This window comes from Leopardus geoffroyi, chromosome B2, assembly GCF_018350155.1.
Source record: "Leopardus geoffroyi isolate Oge1 chromosome B2, O.geoffroyi_Oge1_pat1.0, whole genome shotgun sequence".
Lineage (NCBI taxonomy): Eukaryota > Metazoa > Chordata > Mammalia > Carnivora > Felidae > Leopardus > Leopardus geoffroyi.
The window spans coordinates 2,167,788-2,189,095 of NC_059332.1; the positions used below are offsets into that span (position 1 = coordinate 2,167,788).

A 21,308-nucleotide genomic window follows, 5' to 3' on the forward strand; every position below is an offset into this window, starting at 1 on the left:
TACAGACGTGCCTCGAGCAGCATCCCAATGACCACACTCCTCCAGGGTGGGAGATGTGGCCACTTCCTCAGTGGTTGAGTTTCTGGAAAACAGTGAGACTGTCCCACTCAAGGCAGATTCTCTGTGAAAGTAACCCCATTTTAGGACCCAGAGTGAAGGGCAGACCTAACCCTAGGCAGAGGCACTAGCCAAATGTGCCCAAATGGGTCAGCTAAGGAGACTCTGGGAGCAGGGTGGGAAGGAGCCAAGGTCTAACAGTAGATGTGAGATCTCTCACTGGCCTCCTGCTGAGGAGGGTGACAGCCGTCATGGGGGTCAGGGCATCCATGTATGAAGGGCAAAAACCCAGCGATGAGGTGGAGCAGAGAAGCAAGCTGCCCAGAGTGATAGGAGCCTTTTCCCGGGCCTCCTTTTAGGACCAGGGCCTGCGATCATTACTCACCAGACCACCCTGCCACACGGGTGACAAAACAAAAATCTCATGTCACTGGTTATATGTGGTTATCGTAAAGTTTTGGGGCACTTTAAAACCTTATGTTACATCTACCTTAGATACATCTGTGTGCAGAATTCAAAGGAAAATTACACAAAGTTCACATTTATGCAAGAACATGGTCTTTTAAAGCCATAAGCAAATATAAAATGTACTCTAGGTGAGATCCAAAACATCACTGCACATGTAATAGAACTAAAATTCGTATCAGCATGAGAAGAAAACTTATGGATTATTATTAAAAAGCAGAGCATAGGTGGGGCACCTGAGTGGCTCAGTCAGTTAAGCATCTAATTTCAACTCAGGTCATGATCTCACAGTTCATGAGTTTGAGTCTTGCATCGGGCTCTGTGCTGACTGCTCAGAGCCTGGAACCTGCTTTGGATTGTGTGTCTCCCTCTCTCTCTGCCCCACCCCTGCTTACGTTCTCTTTCTGTCTCTCAAAAATGAATAAACGCCAAAACAAAAAAAGAAGGAAAAGAAAAAGCATAGTACAGAAACATAATTTCTAACCCACTAAAAAAGGTTGGGGAAAATGGTGTGCTTTTTAGTCAGGACAACACAGCGACTTCACACTTGAGCTTCACATACATGGAATGATAAAAATAAAAATTACTCTAAAACAAGTCTGTGCTAAAAAGACAAGACAAACATCTCTGTGGACCAGAAAGGGAACAAAACCACAGAATGGTAGCTACAGTTGAAGCCATGGGCCAGGTTCTAGCTCACAGCTCATGCCAGAGTCTGGGTGGGACACAGACACACACACAAGCACGTGGACAGCACAGCGGCCAACAACCCTGTGGGGACACCTGTGATGACACTGATGGTCTGTGTTTCCCCGCACGACACTGGAGCCCCGGTTCTGGGGTGGGAGTGGGGCACAGGTAATGAGAGAATTGCTAAGGAAGGGGAGAGCGTGAAGCAGATCGGAAGGAACTCAAAATGAACCCAGACATGAAAATTTCAAAACGTGAATGGAATGCTAGGAAAGATGATTAACAAAGTCATCACTTGGAACATGAATTCAACCCAGATGAAATTATTCTCATCAAAAATCCTGAAAAGATTAAAGATCCCTAAAACAGATAACTGATGTCATAGTATCCACATCACATAAACACAGAGTTAGGAAATAAAATCAGCAAAAATGGAACAAGAGTAGACAGTATAAAAACTGGATAGAGATTTTTTTTTTCTTTTTAATTTTTTTTCAATGTTTATTTATTTTTGAGACAGAGAGAGACAGAGCATGAATGGGGGAGGTTCAGAGAGAGGGGGAGACACAGAATCCGAAGAAGGCTCCAGGCTCTGAGCTGTCAGCACAGAGCCCGACGCGGGGCTTGAACTCACGGACCGTGAGATCGTGACCTGAGCCGAAGTCGGACGCTCAACCGACTTAGCCACCCAGGCGCCCCTGGATAGAGATTTTAAAAGTGGATAAACCAGAGTCCGAGAGAATAAACTGGAACTTAACAGGACTCCCCTGGGATGTACCACAGAGACAAAGACATAATATATGTGAAACAGCAGTTAAGCAAAATGAACAGATGGTAAATAGGTCCTAACCAGTGTGTTCTGGGAGTTCCAGAAGAAAATACGTAAGGAATAAAACAAAAACAAAAACCCACATTATTTAAAGAACTGATAGCTGAGAATTTTCCAGAACTGAAGAAGAACAAGGGTCCTTAGAGCAACAGGGCATTTATGGGCAAAGGAAGATGAGTAAAAATAAAACCCTAACAGGACACACTTTTTAGTGACACTTCATCTTATACAGGTTAAGAGTAAATGTAACCTCTACTAATAAGAAAAGATGGAATTCCTAAAAATGTTACAAAAGCATTCGACTGACAGGAGCCTTTTACTAGCAAATTACAGCAGTTAGAAGAGTAGCTACTAGAAGCGGCAGGACCAGCAGGACCTTCAAAACCTGAGGAAAAAACCCGTCATTCCGAATTTTACTCTAGCTAAACTGGGATTAGAAAGGGAGGGCAAAATTAGGGTGTTTTCAGATAAGCAAAGACTAAGTCTACACACAAAGCGCCTGAAGTAGTTATTAAAGAACGAACTTCAGGAAGACCGAACCCACAGGAAAGGCATATGAGAGAATGTTGCCTCGATAACTGATATGTCAGGAAATCTCATAAACTTCCTATGAAAAAAACTGATTTCGCATTTTATTTTTAAAGTTGACTTTTGTTTATTTTGGAGATAGAGGGTGAGTGGCGGGAGGGGCAGAGAGAGAGGGAGGCAGATTCCCAAGCAGGCTTGATGTGGGGCTGGAACTCAGGAACCGTGAGATGATGACCCGAGTCGAAATCAAGATTTGGCCGTTTAGCCGACTGAGCCACCCAGGTGCCCCTGATTTCACATTTTAAAACGACACTGGTTTTGGGGTGCCTGGGTGGCTCAGTCGGTTAAATGTCCGACTTCATTTCGGCTCGGGTCATGATCTCACGGTTCATGAGTTCAAGCCCTGTGTCAGGGTCGGCACTGACAGTGTGGAGCCTGCTGGAGATTCTCTCACTCTCTGCCCCTCCCCCACGCTCTCTCTTTCTCTCAAAATCAATAAGCAAACACTAAAAACAAGTCACGTGCTCTCAATGTATAATTAATCCCATGGGAGGTTTTCCAAAGTGGTCTAAGGGATGTACACCGATACTGACTTCGTTGCTATCAGACTTCTTTACAGAGACTTAAAGACATGGTCTATTCAAGAAACTGTACTCCTTAACAGAACTTAGAATTCAGGTGACTACCGCCATTTACTTTCCAGGAGCTGTGTGATCAGATGGCCCACACTATCCCAACATCTACAGTGGCTGTACTGAAGTGTGCAGTTTTGTATTGTTTTAAAAATTATTCTGGGGGCGCCTGGGTGGCACAGTCGGTTAAGCGTCCGACTTCAGCCAGGTCATGATCTCGCGGTCCGTGAGTTCGAGCCCCGCGTCGGGCTCTGGGCTGATGGCTCAGAGCCTGGAGCCTGTTTCCGATTCTGTGTCTCCCTCTCTCTCTGCCCCTCCCCCGTTCATGCTCTGTCTCTCTCTGTCCCAAAAATAAATAAACGTTGAAAAAAAAAAATTAAAAAAAAAAAAATTATTCTGACTTCACATGCCATTTGTAGATTGTACGTACCACACTTAAGAGTTTAAATTACCAAATTTTGAAACTGCCCAAGGACTTAAAAGTTCTGAATATCGAACTTTAATTTCCCCACAGAATAAAACCTAAACTCATCTGTTGAGTATATAAGCCCTTCGTGATCCACTGGGTTCTTGACTTTAGCTGGCTACACATGCAAATCACCTGGAGGGTTGGAAAAAAAAAAAAAAAAAAAGTCCATGCTCGGGCCTCACCGCAGTCCAACTGAAAGCCCATTTCTGAGGGTGGGGCCCAGGCACTTACATATTTTTAAAGTCATCCAGATGCACAGTGAACGTTAAAAATGTCTCTGCCTACCTTTTCAGTTTCATTTCCTCTAACTTTCCATCTTCCTCATTTTTATACCCCAACAGTACTCAGGAATTAAGAACACGGGTCCTGGAGACAGACTATATTTAAATCACACATCTGCCATTTACTGGCATGATAGTCTGGTGTCATTTTAGGATACAAGCTGCTGGCCCTTCCTACCCAAAAGTCTCCAAGAGCAGCAGTGATCCGCAGGCCTGAATCATTAATCGTAATGATCAGCTTATATCTTCAAGAAAAGGACAGGCTCTGTTCAGTTTACAAGAATTTGTTACACATATGGGTAAGATGCTCATTAATTGGCTAATACAATAAAGTTTTGACCTTCACGCAGCAAGCTTCAGTTCTTTAGGAAAACCCTATGTCAAACACCTTAATTTGGAAAACATGAATTTCATACACTCCTCCTACCTATATGTAAGAAGTACCCTGCATCCTTTAAAAGTCTTCCCTCAAATTTACCCAAGGGATACAGGAGTGCTGATGCATAGGGGCACTTGTACCCCAATGTTCACAGCAGCACTCTCAACAATAGCCAAATTATGGAAAGAGCCTAAATGTCCATCAACTGATGAATGGATAAAGAAATTGTGGTTTATATACACAATGGAGTACTATGTGGCAATGAGAAAGAATGAATTATGGTCCTTTGTAGCAACGTGGATGGAACTGGAGAGTGTGATGCTAAGTGAAATAAGCCATACAGAGAAAGACAGATACCATATGGTTTCACTCTTATGTGGATCCTGAGAAACTTAACAGGAACCCATGGGGGAGGGGGAGGAAAAAAGAAAAAAAAAAAAAAAAAAGAGGTTAGAGTGGGAGAGAGCCAAAGCATAAGAGACTATTAAAAACTGAGAACAAACTGAGGGTTGATGGGGGGTGGGAGGGAGGAGAGGGTGGGTGATGGGTATTGAGGAGGGCACCTTTTGGGATGAGCACTGGGTGTTGTATGGAAACCAATTTGACAATAAATTTCATATAATAAAAAAATAAAAAAATAAAAATAAATAAATAAATAAACATAAAAAAATTAAAAAAAATAAATAAATAAAAATAAAAGTCTTCCCTCAGCATAACAAAGAAGACAACAACAGAGAAAGCATAACTCATGTTGTGTAGACACTATTTCTAACAATGACACTCCATTTTCCCTTGGGAAGAGCGGGCGTCACTTCCACCCATCAGATGTACGAATGCTCCAACTCTGAACCCTGGATTCCTTGTTCCAGCCAGGAGAGGAGTGAGAGCGACTCTGTTGTCTTTCCAGCACCTCCCAGGGCTTTAGGACAAGTGACCTCTCTTCATCCCTCCCTTCCTTCCATCACCATTCAAAACTGCCCTACTTTTGGCCTTCACAATGTTGACTTAAGCTACAGCAAGTCTTCAAAGTGGTCTTTCTTCTCCTTCTCCAATCGGGCTAATGTCCAGCTTACGCAGCACCTGTTAGTTCCTAATCAAAAACCAAAAAAGAGAGCAAGCGGGCGAGGAATACACAATTTCTCAGGCTCTCACTTTGTTCTGACCACCTTGTTGGCACTGCTCCCCTCAGCCAAGGAGCGGATCTCTGATCCTGTGTTATCCCTCTGCTTGGACTTCATCGCTCACCTTTACTGAGCATTTCCTAGGGCTGGGATTCTCGCAGGACCCAGAGGTGGCTCTCACACACAGTAAAGTTAAAGATGTATGGACTCCTTACCTGGGCCCACACAGCCCTGTGTTCTGGCCCCTGACGGCCTCCTCTCTGCTCTTCTGTCTCTTCATGCTCCAGTCACTCTGGCCTTCTTTCAAACCCATTTCTTTCCCACTTGGTTTTGCACATGCTGTTAGGCCTGCCTTGCTTTTCCGTCTATGGCTAGTTTCTACTTTTAGGATTTAGCTCCCATATTACTTCCTCAAAAAGGCTTTCTCTACCTTCTTCCCCCATATGCAGTCTGTTATGGTACATTCACTTGTGTGTTTATTTAATGCCTCTGTCACCAGACTATTGTAAGATCCGTGAAAGCCAGAATCACGTCTGCTTTGTTCACTATACCTACCGCCTTGCATGGTGCCCAGCACGTAATAAGTATTCGACATGTATTTATTGAATGATGAACGATTCTAAGGTCTCCAGGGGAGCCATATGCACCAAGTGTCAACACTAACCACAGTCCTGTTGGTGTTGAGGGTCCTGAGATTCACCCTTAAGCTGGATCTCCGTGGGTTGAGGCTGGAGATATGTTGCTTCCTTAGCTGGATCCAGAGGCACCGATGTCTCAGAAAGCACTTCCTGTGCACAGGTCTGGGTTGAAACCTGAGAACAAGCAGGCTCGTCTGGGCATCTGAAGGGCCCACAGTGTACATGATCCCAAGAGCCCACAAAGGATCAGCCTGATGCCCGCGCCCAACCATCCCCGCACTGAGCACAGGCCCTTTTTCTACCTGCTGGCCTGGTTCATCCAGTTCCTTCTCCAGATCCTCCAGCACGGCCACGGCCTGCTCCCCGCTCTCCGGGTGATGCTCCCGCACCCAGGTCTGGAGCTCCTCGGGCAGGATGGTCAGGAACTGCTCCAGCACCACCAAGTCCAACATCTGCTCCTTGGTGCGTATCTCAGGCCTTAACCACTCACAGCAGAACACCCAGAGCTGGCTCAAGGCCTCACGGGGCCCAGGGGTCTCCTTGTAGCAGAACTGTCGGAAGCGCTGGCGGAATACCTCCTGGTGGTTTGGGCTGCTCCACTGTGGGCCAGTCGTCTGAACCTTGGCAGGCCATTTTTTGTTGTTTACTCCGAAGAGTCCCTCTGACTCCTCAGGAGGCCGTGGAAGGAGTACTCCAGCCATTCCAGCTCCGATGGTCGGGGGGTGGGCAACAAGTGTGTTACCTTTCAGGACACACTCCTGAGGTTACAAAAACCACTGTTAAGAAGATAGACACACATAGACACACATGCACACACACACACACGCTCATTGATTAAACACATGACTCACTAAGTCTAAAGTTTCTGTTCAGAAGAGAAAGAAGGCTCCGCCCAAAATTAAAGAGAATTGAAAAAATATGTTTAAAATAATTCAAACCTTTTTCCAAACATAAGGAATGTTTGTCAAACAGCATTTTTGATAATACTGAGAATATTGTTGGATCTCTGCTTTCCAAAAATAACGCCAAAATAATTGGTAATACCAAGCTGAATTTATTGCTATGAGTGCTAGCACTACCTCGGCAGAGTCTTAGTAAATCTCCCAGGGAGGAAGGCAAAGTCAGGATTTTTATGAGGTTTCGGGAGTGTAAGGCACATCTCTTGAGGCAGGATAAAGATTGGGCAAGGATCATGACACGACAGTTTAGAGGTGGATACAACAAGGTGAAAGTTTTGAGTTGAGGGTTTCAAAAAGTCTGGATCTTTTCCATTGAAAGCTGAGAGTCTGATACTCATTTAAGTGGATTTTTTGAGGGGTCATTTCTTGAAGTAAATACTATTATTTGCGACTTTATCTTATAGGGCAAGAATTTCCTGGAATAGTAATGTCATGTTGATAAAGACAGTGGAATGAAAAGTGTCACATCTAGTGAAGACAAGTGAATAGTAAAATCACCTTAATGCAGGCAGTAGGCTGTGTGGGTGCAGACGGTTTGTTTTCCACGTGGTGGCAGGGCCTGTGCGTTTAAGTGAATGTGGACTAATTCACGGGCACGGTGGGCAGTGGTGAAGGACCTGGCCTTGAATCCTGTCGTGTTCTCTTATGCGTATGGCTTAATCTCTCTAAACCTGTATTTCGCCCTCTGTAAACATATCTTACTTTTTTTTAACGTATTATTTTGGAATACCTTTAAAGAAAATTTCCCAAAATGGAACAGAAAAGTCCCTGCACCTTCACCCGGCTTCCCCTAGTTAACATCTTACACAACCACGGCCCGGTAACAACAGGACAACGTGGGTAGGGTGGTTCGGAGCGCGTACGGCCGGCAGTAACTCGGAGCCTGGCCCCCGGTGAGTCCTCGGTGAGGGCCGCAGTCCCGGCGGTGAGCGGGTCCTCTCTCGGGAGCCCCGCCCCGCTCTCTGGGCACAGGGCTCAGGCCCACAAGGAGGCCGTCTGTCGCCTGCCGAACACCCTTCCCACCTCCCCCGCCCTAACGATGGATTTAGGGGGTTCTCCGTTGTAGGGATCATTCAGAATAAAGGACACAAGGGACTTCTAGGGAGTTGACACCTTCCGAAGAGGAAGATCCCGCGGGGAGCTGAGCAGCCGGACCGCAAACACGTTTCCCGTCACCCGGCCGCCCGGCCCCGCCGGCACCGCGTCCACGAGCAACCGCAGCGGTCCCCTCAGGCCAGGGTGGTCCTCACAGACCCTGCCGGGCAGGGGGACTCTTCCCTACCCCCCCTTGCCGACCTGGGAGTCCCCGGTCGCGGTACGGCGCTCTCCGGACGCGAGTCTTAACCGGGCCGGGGGAAGGCGGCCGTGCCGCAGGCAGATGTGCGCCCGCGAATCCCACCCGGCCGGCGTCGCTTCCGGCGGCCCCCGACCGTCCGCGCACGCCTGCGGCGGCGGCGACCACTCCCGACGCTGAGGCGGGGAGCAGTCGAGCCGGGATGTTGCGGGGCCGGGACGTGAGGGGGCGGGGCTTCGGGGCATGAGGGGCGGGGCGCCGGGACGTGAGGGGCGGGGCGTCGGGGCGCGAGGGGGCGGGACGTGAGGTGCTGGTGCACGAAGGGGCGGGGCGCCGGGAGGTGACAGAGTGGATCCTGCAGGCAGGGCGCGGCCCTCAGGCACTTGCAGGGGCGGGGAGCCGGCAGCCCGCCCGGGAGGTTGGGGCCTGTGGGAATTTGCTTCGTGACCCTCCCGGTGTTAAGGGGATCGAGCGCCGCCGCCTCGCCCTCCCAGGAGCCTGCCTCCCCGGCCGCGTCCTCTGCTCTCCGAGCCGAGTGCTGTGAACGTTGACACACCTCCCAGGCAGACACTTGGCTCAGCAGCAGGACGGCCGTCGGAGGGGAAGCTGAGGGGCTTCCTCAGCGTGCGGAGCGCTGTCGTGCGTCTTGCTCGCGGCGTGGGGACCTGCTCGAGCCGCCCGGTGTGGCCTGCACGCGAGGGACTCCGCTCCGCGCTGGGTTCCCTACCGTGTGGCCGCGCTCGGTGCCGCACAGCCGGAGACCCCTGTGCTCGCGTTAAAGAGACGTGATTTCTGGACTTACTGTACGTACTGACATTTCAAGATAAAACCGCCACAGGGCCCTTTGAAGTGTGTTGGGTAGAACTGAATGCCCAGACGGTGTAGTGTTGCTGCGAGCTGCTCAGTACCAGTTATGTGCCGGGAAGACAGCGTTACACGAGGGCTCTCGGCCTAAGCTTGGTCGGCCCAGTGCTCAACAGCTTCTGGTAGGGGGTCGGAATCCCGAGTTCTCCGACTATTAGTTAAATTAAACTCACTGCCTCTACAAACTGGAGGTGATAGTCCTTCATACCGCATTGCTATTACAACTCTTAGTAACTTGACGTTTTTATACGGGCCGCAGTAAAAATCGCTTAGGAACTGAATTTCTTACCTCTAGGTAAGAATCCTTACTGCCCTGTTCTAGGCAGCGAGCTCCTTGAGGCTATGCTCATTTTTGTGTTACTGAGCTTCTGCCGAAGGGGAGTTCATTTGTTCCAGGGGTTTTAACCCCTGGGTGACTGGTACAGAGAATGAATGACACAGACACTACAAAAGGGTTAAGAAAATCGGAATCCCAGGCAGAAAACAGGGTGCCGGAAAAATTTAACAGATGTTGGGCTGCAGCTAATACAAAAAGCTTCCACTTTGGAGGTTAAGTTGGTGGGTGGAATGGGAGGCAGAGAAGCACCTAGGTGCTTTTGCTAAAGGACTAGCAGAGAACCTGCCTAAAAGGGAACAAATGAATAGGACTTCAGTGTTGAGCAGGCAAACATACATGATCTGTGACAACGCAGTCGCCCTTGTAAGAACTGAGATATATTGAAAACATGGTTATGATTGAACTGAAGACTGATGGCATTAACAGGGGGGCTGGTGTTGAGGGTATTCCAGAGCTTGAGATGTGTGAGAATGAGCACCTGCCCTGGTGGGGAAAGAGGTTGGAGAAGGAAAGCACATCTCCTCTGGCTTTCTCTCTCAGCAATTCTAAATCCTCTGTGCCTGAGCCAGTTGCTGCAAGACAGAGAACTGTTAGCTGGGATTTGATTGCTTTTCTTTGATTTTGCTTTCTTCCTTTTAAATTCTGTTCTCTTTCTTATCCGGTACCCAGTCTGTCCTCACCGAAGACTTTCTCTTCCTGGGGCAGAAGTATTATTTCTGGAAGATTATCAGCATCTAGATGACAGGGATATATCTTAATCTTCCTTTTTATTATCTGCTGAGTTTGTATGCAAATGCTTAACAAATAGTTTTTTAGTTGGTTGGTTGATATTAAAGCCTGAAAAACTTGAGGACATTGTGGAGGGAAAAGGTAGGAAAAGCTATCTGTATAGCTTTACAAAAGCATTACCTAAGCCTGAGAACAAGATTTTATTTTGTGGTGTTGTAATGAAGTCTTATACAAAACTAGGGTATGTGACAATTGTATCTGGGAAATGTTAAGTTTTCTCTGCATTAGGAATTCTCCCAAAAGATTCAGAAGAATATTTCTGAACCACAGATCCATTCAAGATCATGATGGCTAAGGAGTTAAAGGGGTTAGTAACCTTGACCCCTAAGATACCGTCTCCAAAAGCCAACTAACCCCTATTAATAAAAGAAGGGGGCCAGACTAGGGTGCAAGAATCCTGGCAACAATGGAGTAAGTCTATTGACCAGAACTTCTGCCAGGGCGCTAGGTAGTAATGTTAGTGGGAAATGAATGCCTGGGCCCCTGAGTAAACTCCAGGAACTTTGCCATTAGTGGCTGTGGTTCAAGATACACATTAAGGAGCAGATTCTAAAGGTGCTGCTGCTTAAGTAGTTCTTGACCATCCTGTCCAAAGAGCTCCAAGCCTGTGTGCACAAGAAGCATCCACAGTGTGGAGGAAATGGATGTACTAGGAAGTTTTAGGGAAGGAGTTTGACGTTCTAGACACTGGATAAGAAAAGAGCTATAATCTGGGTAGGACAGTTGAGGATGGTGGTGAGGGAACAGGGGTGCAAAACTGGAACGAGTAGATCATTGCTGAGCTGAAACCTCTGTGGTTCCAAGTCTGTCTCTTACTCTTTGCTATCTGCTTTCCTGTACTTGGGCTTCAGGTTCCTGGGTCTGCTGTTCGGTGTTCCTTGGTTACACTACTTGTGATGTATTTTCTGAAGTTCTATTTCCAATTCCCAGTGTGGTTCCCTCACAAGCTCAACTGGATCCAATTTTCTCCAGGTCCTACCTTATTGCCTTAGACAAGAAATGTCTTTTAAAGAGAATAGTGGACCACAAGTCTTAGAGTTTCCAACTCTGGCTTATGGAAAGCCAACTATGCCACGAATCTCAGAGATTCAGTGTGCTACCAGAAAGGGCTAAGAGCAGAATTCACCTTTGGCCAGAGCATCTCTCCAGAGTACTTCTGACACCCATTTTTTATTTGTCAAAGGTGTAGTCAGGAAGTAAAACAATGGATACTTTTATTCTGGCCTGGGGTGGTCAGTGAAGGTTTCATGGGAGTCATTGAACTTTATTTTTTTATTTTTTATTTTTTTAATTTTTTTTTTCAACATTTATTTATTTATTTTTGGGACAGAGAGAGAAAGAGCATGAACGGGGGAGGTGCAGAGAGAGAGGGAGACACAGAATCGGAAACAGGCTCCAGGTTCTGAGCCATCAGCCCAGAGCCCGACGCGGGGCTCGAACTCACAGACCGCGAGATCGTGACCTGGTTGAAGTCGGACGCTCAACCGACTGCGCCACCCAGGCGCGCCGGAGTCATTGAACTTTAAATGGACAGTAGGTGGGCCTTAGAACAGGGAAGGAGAATCATCTAGGGAGCAAGAACTTAGAAAATTGAGTGATCTGTGTATGTCCTCCATAAAACTTACTAAAATGTAACTGAAACACTTGAGTAAACTCCTCAGCCTTAATGAGACTTATTGAATCAGCAGAGAATAGTAATAGCTTATTGAAATGTGGAAACTGGACTCTCTCATTGGCTTAATAACTTCTCACACTCCAGTGTTAAGGTATTTGTGACTCTGTTAAATGAGAAATGGAGACATGGATGCTTGAAGTCCCTTGTGCTGACTTGAAATGTTGAGGATCTCCTGTATTTAGTACATTCCCAAATCACCGTAGATCTGGCTCTATCCCCCTTAGTAGAAACTCTGGCCATGGCTTGTTTCAGCACCATCTTCAGTACCGAATGAAACTTTCCCCTGGTTTTTATTTAACTGTTCATTCTTCTTTTCTCACATTTCTATTGGAGCATATTATTATTTTAAAAATTTATTTATTGATTTTTTAAAATTTAAATTCAAGTTAGTTAACATACAGTGTAGTCTTGCCTTCAGGAATAGAAGTCAGTGATTCATCTCTTACATATGACACCCAATGCTCACCCCAGAAATGCCCTCCTTAGTGCCCATCACCCACTTAACCCATCCCCCAACCCTCTTCCTCCAGCAATCCTGTTTGTTCTCTGTATTTAAGAGTCTCTTATGGTTTGCCTCCTTCTGTTTTTATTTTTCCTTCCCTTCTCCTATGTTCATCTGTTGTGTTTCTCAGATTCCACGAGTGAAATCATGATATTTGTCTTTCTCTTATTTCGCGTAGAATACCCTCTAGCTCCATCCACGTTGTTGCAAATGCAAGACTTCATTCTTTTTCATCGCCTGGTAGTATTCCATTGTGTATATATATACACCACATCTTCTTTATCCATTCATCAGTTGATGGGCATTTGGGCTCTTTCCATAATTTGGCTATTGTTGATAATGCTGCTATAAACATTGGGGTGCATGTTTCCCTCTGAACCAGCACTCCTGTATCCTTTGGATAAATAACTACAGTACAACTACTGGGTCGTAGGGTAGTTCTAGTTTTAATCTTTTGAGGAACCTCCATTCTGTTTTCCAGGGTGGCTGCACCAGTTTGCATTCCCACCAATAGTGCAAAAGGGTTCCCCTTTCTCCATATCCTCACCAACACCTATTGTTTCCTGAGTTGTTAATTTTAGCCATTCTGATGGGTGTGAGGTGATATCTCATTTTGGTTTTGATTTGTATTTCCCTGATGATGGGTGATGTTGAGCATTTTTTCATGTGTCAGTTGGCCATCTGGATGTCTTCTTTGGGAAATTGTCTATTCATGTCTTCTGCCCATTTCCTCACTGGACTAGGTTTTTTGGGTGTTGAGTTTGGTAAGTTCTTTAAAGTTTATTTATTTTGAGAGAGAGAGAGAGAGAGAGCGCATGTGTGCACTAGCATGAGTAAGGGAGGGACAGAGAGGGAGAGAGAATCCCTAGCAGGCTCTACACTGTCAGTGTGGAGCCCAATGTGGCTCTTGAACTCATGAACCTTGAGATCACGACCTGAGCTGAAACCAAGAGCCAGATGCTTAACCAACCGAGCCACCTAGGTGACCCTATTGGAGCATATTATTATCAATGGCTGTTGTCCCCACTTTTTCCAGTTCATGGTCTCTCCCTCCTCAGTCCCTCTAATAATGTTTCACTGATTCTTGGTGATGGATTTACTCTAACACTTCATAGCTCTCGTTAATTCTCTTCTATTTGTGTTCATTCAACTTCCAATTCCACGTTTTCCTTTGATTCTCTTCTCATTCTTTTCTCATCCTTATAATGGGTAGAATAATCTAGTAAAGAAATAGGACTTGGGGTCAGAATATCTGGTACTGGGGTCTGTGACTTAGCAGACATTTTAGGGACAGTGCACCAGCAGACAATGCTCTTTATTCTTTCTGTAAAGATTCCTAGTGTGGTCATTTCCTCTCCACGTTTATTGCTATGTAACAAATTACCCCAAAATGTACCATCTTAACACAAACCCCTGATTTCTGTGGGTCAGGAATTTGAAGGGGCTTAGCAGAATGTTCTGGTTCAGGGTGTTCTCGAGAGGTGAGGATTCTCAAAGGGTATTCTCAGAAGGTGCCTAGATGGCTCAGTTGGTTGAGCGTCTGACTTTGGCTCAGGTCGTGACCTCATGGTTCGTGAGTCTGAGCCCTGCATGGGGCTCACTGCTGTCAGCATGGAGCCCGCTTTGGATCCTGGGATCCTCTGTCTCCCTCTCTCTTACCCACTCACCTTTTCTCTCAAAAATAAAGAAACATTAAAAAAAAAAAAAAAAAAAGAGGTGGCGGTCAAGGTGTTGGCTGGGCTGCAGTTATCTGAAGAAATCTAAGGATTTGCTTTCAAGTTGCTTCCCTCACATGACTACTGGCAGCATGTCTCAGTTCTTCAACATGTGGACCTCTCCATGGGGTTGCCCGAGCGTCCTCACAGTATGGCAGCTGGTTTCTCCCAAAATGAGTGATCTAAGAGCAAGCCCGAGGAGGCTGCAGCGCCCCCTGTGGTCTAGTTTCATGCCGCCACTTCCACCATATTCTGATTTTTTGGGCGCATGACACGGGATTCAGTCAAGACTCAAGGGGAGGGAAATTAGGCTCCATCTTTTATTTATTTTATTTTATTTATTTTTTTTTTTCAACGTTTATTCATTTTGGGGACAGAGAGAGACAGAGCATGAACGGGGGAGGGGCAGAGAGAGAGGGAGACACAGAATTGGAAACAGGCTCCAGGCTCTGAGCCATCAGCCCAGAGCCTGATGTGGGGCTCGAACTCGCGGACCGCGAGATCGTGACCTGGCTGAAGTCGGACGCTTAACCGACTGCGCCACCCAGGCGCCCCAGGCTCCATCTTTTAGATGGAGTTGTGCCAAAGAATTTGTGGTTATATTCTAAATCACTGCAGGTGAGTTTCTTAACCTCTATGAACTTCTGTTTCTTCACCTCTAAATGAGGGACGGAAATAAGATGTACCTTAGAGGAATGAATTATGAGGTGAAATGAAGATATCTTTCAAAAGTGCTTTATATATGGTATAACTCTTTAATGCTCTCATAATTTTACTGTCATTACTGCCAAAAATCTGTTGTTCTCATCTGTGTCCTGGATCTCTGCTGTGTGTTATCTCCCATGAACTGACCTGGTTACCTGTGCTTGATTTAGGTTAACCCATGGTACCCAGTCTGGGACATGATTAAATCATCCTTTGCTCTTCCCCTTAGGTGTCTCTCTCAGATAATAAGTTCTGTCTGTGCAATCTTTTTACTTTAGGTGACAGAAATAGTACCAATAAGAAGTTTGCTCTAAAGAAGCAAATATTTAGAGAAATACATCCACCTAGGCAGTACCAGCTAAATAATGTGAGGCCCCTTGTTCAAAAAGCAGGAAAAACATATTGTTAAAGATATTAAGGGGGCACCTGGGTGGCTTGGTCGGTTAAGCGTCCAACTTCGGCTCAGGTCATGATCTCACGGTCCGTGAGTTCGAGCCCCACGTCGGGCTCTGGGCTGACGGCTCAGAGCCTGGAGCCTGTTTCAGATTCTGTGTCTCCTTCTCTCTCTGCTCCTCCCCTGTTCATGCTGTCTCTCTCTGTCTCAAAAATAAATAAACGTTAAAAAAAAAAAAAAATAAAATAAAAAAATAAAAAAAAAAGATATTAAATATAAAACCTTTTTGTCTTTCACCATCTGCTGTCTTGTAACTCACCAGTTGTTTTTTTTTTTTTTTAATTTAATGTTATTTTAAGTAAATAAAAATTAAAATTTTGAGTTTTGCTGTTCACCTTAATATTGTACAATGTCAGTTTTATTTAGTTTTAAAATTTTCATTTCATTTCATCTAATTTCATTTTGGCTCCATGGCCAACATGGGGCTTAAACTCAATGACCCCAAGATTAAGAGATGTGGGGCACCTAGCTGGTTCAGTCAGTAGAGCATGTGACTCTTGATCTCAGGGTCGTGGGTTCGAGCCCCACGTTGGGGGTAGAGATTACTTAAAAAAAAGTACCGCGCTCTACCAACAGAGCCAGCCAGGCCCCTCCATCCCCCACCCCAGTACAATGCCAGTTTTAAATGCAAGTATAAAAGCATCTGGAATTGTCAAATCACACACAATATCTTGTAGCTCCCATGTGCATATGTATTTCAGATCTGTAGCAACACCGTACAAAGGTGACTCCTCGCTTCCTTACAGGCACACATTCTACCAGAACTCTACCTTTAGCTTTGTTTGTTTATTTTTGAGAGACACAGAGTGTGAGTGGGGGAGGGGCAGAGAGAGGAGGCACAGAATCTGAAGCAGGTTCCAGGCTCTGAGCTGTCAGCAAAGAGCCCAGTGTGGGGCTCAAACTCACAAACCGTGAGATTATGACCTGAGCTGAAGTTGGAGGCTTAACTGACTGAGCCCCCCAGGGATCCCTCTACCTTTAGCTTTTGATGAGTAAGGGGGAAGAAAAAGAAAGGGTCATCGGGTTGCTCTCTTCCCTTTTGCTTCCTGCCATCATTTCCAGTAAGCGGCTGCCTAGCCCAGGGAAGTAACACAAATAAGAACGTGGTGGGGTTTCTTGTTCCTGTTTCTTAGACCCTGCCATTTGCCAGCATTCTGAATTATAAACAAATTATGGTTCCAGCAAGAAAGTATGGTCTCACCTGTCTGCCAGCACCCCAGCTACTCAGCTGTACATGTAACAGCTTACTCTGTAAATGTAGGGGCAAAGTATCCCTCCTTCTACAGACGTTCTTTGGCTAGTCTAATAATTAAATTGACATAAGATAGACAAACAGGAGAAAAATTTAATTATGTGCATGTAGGAATCCCAAAGATGAGACCCCTGGGCAATTGAGGTTTATGTGCCATCCCGAGTCAAGGAATGGGCCAGGGACCTGGGACTTCAAAGGGTAGGAGGGTAATTCACAGGGCACTAAGAGCAGATGTTGGTAATCAGACGTTTGCCATGGCATGCAGTTAAGTCTTTCAGATGAAAAAGTTACGTCTGGTAATAGCTCCTTTTCCGGTACAGGCCCCCTATCTAAATTAGCTTAGGTAGTTAATGGAGAGGTAAATGATTTTCCTGGTCTTCTGGGTCTTGATTGCCTTTGGCTCAAAAAAATCCACATGCCAAGTGGCGCACTTTGGGGCAGCCTATTCTGCCCCCCTTCGTAGTCACTTTGAATCTCACTAACTCCCATGAATCATGGGTCCACTGGAATTTTGTGTTCTTGGGGGATTACAAACGCTACACCTGCATGGGAAGGCAAGACATACGCTCTGCGTAGGTGTATGCATTATTGTTCTGCTTTACTTATAGAACATGAGTTCAAAGGTAAAATTTGGAATCTCAAGACTGTGACAACATAGCATATTAAACCAAGCTAAGGACTTTCCGGAAGTAGGACCCTTCTAGGTGCTAGGGCCCTGTGTGACTACATAGCATATTTTTTTTTTTTTTTTAATTTTTTTTTTTTTCAATGTTTATTTATTTTTGGGACAGAGAGAGACAGAGCATGAACGGGGGAGGGGCAGAGAGAGAGGGAGACACAGAATCGGAAACAGGCTCCAGGCTCTGAGCCATCAGCCCAGAGCCCGACGCGGGGCTCGAACTCCCGGACCGCGAGATCGTGACCTGGCTGAAGTCGGACGCTTAACCGACTGCGCCACCCAGGCGCCCCACAACATAGCATATTAAACCAAGCTAAGGACTTTCCGGAAGTAGGACCCTTCTAGGTGCTAGGGCCCTGTGTGACTACATAGGTATCACACCTTTGAAGCAAGCACTGCATATCTGGGAGACTCCACGGGGAGACTTACAGGGAAGGCAGTTGTGAAGAAGTCTTCCAACATACAGGTGATAAATGTAGGAGAAGTTTCTCCTGGAACACAGGACAAAAACCTTGTAACTATGCTGAGTGTGAGAAAGCCTTTATTCAGCTTTCCCCCCTTTCTGAACATCAGAGAACCCACTTGGGGAAGAAACTGTATCACTGCAGTAAGTGGGAGAAAACCTTTATTCAATGCTTTCATCTTGCTGGTCACTTGAAAATCCATGCTAGAGTGAAGCCCTATAAACGTAAAAAATGTAGGGCATGTGGGTGGCTCAGTCCGTTCAGCATTCAACTCTGGATTTTGGCTTAGGTCATGATCTCAAGGTTTGTGAGTTTGAGCCCTGTGTTGGGCTTTGTGCTGACAGCGGGGAGCCTGCTTGGGATTCTCTCTCTTTGCCCCTCCCTGATCACTCTCTCTCTCAAAAATAAATAAACTTAAAAAGAAATGTAAAGACGGGTGCCTGGGTAGTTCAGTTGGTTTCAGCTCAGGTCATCATCTCGCAGTTCATGAATTTGAGCCCCACGTGGGGCTCAGTACTGACAGCTCAGAGCCTGGAGCCTGCTTCAGATTCTGTGTCTCCTTCTCTCTCTCGGCCCCTCCCCCGCTCATGCTCTGTCTCTCAAAAAAAAAAAAAAAAAAAAAATGTTAAAAAGAAATGTAAAGAATGTGAGAAAGCTTCCAGTGCAAGCACTGGCCTTATTCAGTATTAGAGAAACCCTATGAATGTAATAAATGTGGGAGAGCTTTTCAGGTGAGTTCAGCTCTGGTAACGTCTCAGACTACCCCTGTGCATAAGAAGCTCTAATAATGGGCTATATATTCAGGCAATTTCATTAAGAATTCAGGTCTCTTTCAACAGATAATAGGTTTGGAAAAGGACGCTACGGAAAGAAGCATGAGAAAAGCTTCAAGGTCTTTTCCTCTTGACATGGCAATTTTTCCCAATGTCAGACCCTTGTATGGAGATAAATAACTACTAGTGCAATTGCTGGGTAGTTCTATTTTTAATTTTTTGAGGAACTTCCATACTGTTTTCCAGAGTGACTGCGCCAATTTACATTCCCTCCAACAGTGCATGAGGATTCTTTTCTCCACATCCTCACCAACACTTATTATTTCTTGTCTTTTTTTTTTTTTTCTTGTCCTTTTGACACCAGTCATTCTCACTGGCATGAGGTAATATCCCATTGTGGTTTTGACTTGCAATTCTCTGATAATTTGTATCTCTTGGTCATCTGTATGTCTTCTTTGGAAAAATGTATGTTTGCCTCCTCTGCCTGTGTTTTATTTTTTATGGTAGGCTCTGTGCCCAATGTGGGGCTTGAACTTAAGACCCTGAGATCAACAGTCACATGCTCTACCAACTGAGTCAGCCAGGCACCCCATCTGCGTTTTAATATTTTCTCCCATTCTGTAGGTACAGAATTATGGGACGAAGTGGGCAAGGAAAGAGACAAATAGAGCGACAATCAAAGAGAGTTGGATTGAATAATGAGAGTAACAATGGGTGTCAAAAGTAGATGATGATGAAAATAAGCAGTAAGTTTGGGGATCGCAGTTGAAAGTGACAAAGAAAAATAATTTGTTTTCTTTTTTTCTTTAAAGTTTATTTACTTATTGGCAGGGTGGGGGGAGCAGGTGCACACAAGCAGCGGAGGGGCAGAGAGAAAGTGACAGAATCCCCTCACTGACTGTGCAGAGCCCAATGCAGGGCTTGAACTCACAAACCGTGAGATCATCACCTGAGCCGAATTTGGACACTTTACCAACTGAGCCACCTAGGTGCCCTGAAAAATTTGTTTTTAATTGATGGTCAGGATAAATTCAAATGTACTAGAGGGAACAGGGCCAATAAGGAGATAATACTAAAAAGAGAAATCTAAGATATTTTAGAATCTTTTTTAACTAAAGACAGCAGGGACCAAGGGAAAAACCAAACAAACAGGGTTTGATGAGTCTGAAAGATGAGGCAGATGATGTAGCTGCCATCACAGGAAACAGAAAAGAGGTACAAAATGGCTTCAAAGGATGTGGGAAATTCAGAAAAGGTCATTTTATTTTATTTTTTTTTAATTTTTTTTTTCAACGTTTATTTATTTTTGGGACAGACAGAGACAGAGCATGAACGGGGGAGGGGCAGAGAGAGAGGGAGACACAGAATTGGAAGCAGGCTCCAGGCTCTGAGCCATCAGCCCAGAGCCCGACGCGGGGCTCGAACTCACGGACCGCGAGATCGTGACCTGGCTGAAGTCGGACGCTCAACCGACTGCGCCACCCAGGCGCCCCCAGAAAAGGTCATTTTAATACAAAAGAGTGAGTTCTGCTTTACAGAGCAAGTACTAAATGTACAGTAGAGGTTAGGCTATGATTACATATGATGAAAACATAAATAGCTTTAAGTAAAGATAAACTTTATGAGAGCAGTCTGAAAAGGTTGTTCAATGAGGTTAGGAATGCTGTACAGCTTCCTAACGAGTCAGATAATAGGGACGACAGCGTTATGTTATTCCGTATCACGTCCTCTGCTAGTGCTGTCCAACTGGAATGCTGTACTTGAGAGGACAGATATTCAGTTGGATTCAGCACCGTGTTTCTGTCTCAGGTGTTCCGAATTGCTTTTCAATCTAGATAGCTGGCACAGCTTTCAGCCACCCTCTCTCAAGATGGATCCTGACGCTTACCTTGTTCATGAATGGCCTGGAAGTCTACATGTTTCTTGGCCTAGAATAGCTGGTGGCTTCTGTGCTGCCTGGTGAGGAAATTCTGAACACACTCCTATTCCACCTGTCCTGGCTACAACCTGGAAACAATTAAGATATGGTTGGGTTTGTGAAAGACTCAATGAGTGAACCAGAATTAATACCTGATTATAAAGACACCTCAGGGAACAACTCTCTAGGCACAGAATAGAGAAACATGCACACACAGTCTGTTCCACCTTCAAGAAGAAGCCAGGAAAGATCAGGGGCCTGGATGGCTCAGTTGGTTAAGAGTTCAACTTCGGCTCAGGTCATGATCTCCCCGGTTCGTGCATTTGAGTCCTCTTGTGGAACTCTGTGCCGACCAGCCTGGAGCCTGCTTCGGATTCTGCGTCCCCACGCCCTACCCACTCGGGCTGTCTCGAAAAAATGAATAAACGTTGAAAGAAAGAAAGGAAGGAAGGAAGGGAGAAAGAAAGAAAGAAAGGAAGGGAGAAAGAAAGAAAGGAAGAAAGAAAGAAAAAGAGAGAAAGAAAGAAAGAGAGAGAGAGAGAAAGAAAGAAAGAGAAAGAAAGAAAGAAAGAAAGGAAGGGAGAAAGAAAGAAAGGAAGGGAGAAAGAAAGAAAGGAAGAAAAAGAAAGAAAGAAAGAGAAAGAAAGAAAGAGAGAAAGAAAGAAAGAAAAAGAAAGAAAGAGAAAGAAAGAAAGGAAGAAAGAAAGAAAGAGAAAGAAAGAAAGAAAGAGAAAGAAAGAAAGAGAAAGAAAGAGAAAGAAAGAAAGAAAGAAAGAAAGAGAAAGAAAGAAAGAAAGAAAGAAAGAAAGAAAGAGAAAGAAAGAAGCCAGAAAGGATCA

The 21,308-nt window shown here is 45.3% G+C and overlaps 1 protein-coding gene and 1 long non-coding RNA gene across 3 annotated transcripts in view; one reads left to right on the top strand and one right to left on the bottom strand.

Annotated features, from left to right (window-relative positions):
• The window catches only part of ZSCAN16 (zinc finger and SCAN domain containing 16), a 46,475-nt gene that overhangs the window by 23,472 nt on the left and 1,695 nt on the right, over nucleotides 1–21,308 (bottom strand). Inside the window, exons 2-4 of one of the 2 annotated variants that reach the window (XM_045500466.1) lie at nucleotides 20,440–20,558; nucleotides 6,392–6,847; nucleotides 6,116–6,263 (exon numbers count right to left, since the gene is read on the bottom strand). In XM_045500466.1, coding sequence (XP_045356422.1) covers nucleotides 6,116–6,263; nucleotides 6,392–6,847; nucleotides 20,440–20,448 — 613 coding nt within the window. In that variant the 5' untranslated portion in view covers nucleotides 20,449–20,558. Of the gene's footprint in view, nucleotides 1–6,115; nucleotides 6,264–6,391; nucleotides 6,848–8,344; nucleotides 8,567–20,439; nucleotides 20,559–21,308 lie in introns of those variants that run through there. The other variant, XM_045500462.1, reaches the window with a different exon arrangement.
• LOC123609546 lies at nucleotides 19,696–20,091 on the top strand. The gene is made up of 2 exons (XR_006717819.1): nucleotides 19,696–19,806; nucleotides 20,053–20,091. It is a non-coding gene; the product is annotated as an uncharacterized LOC123609546 (long non-coding RNA).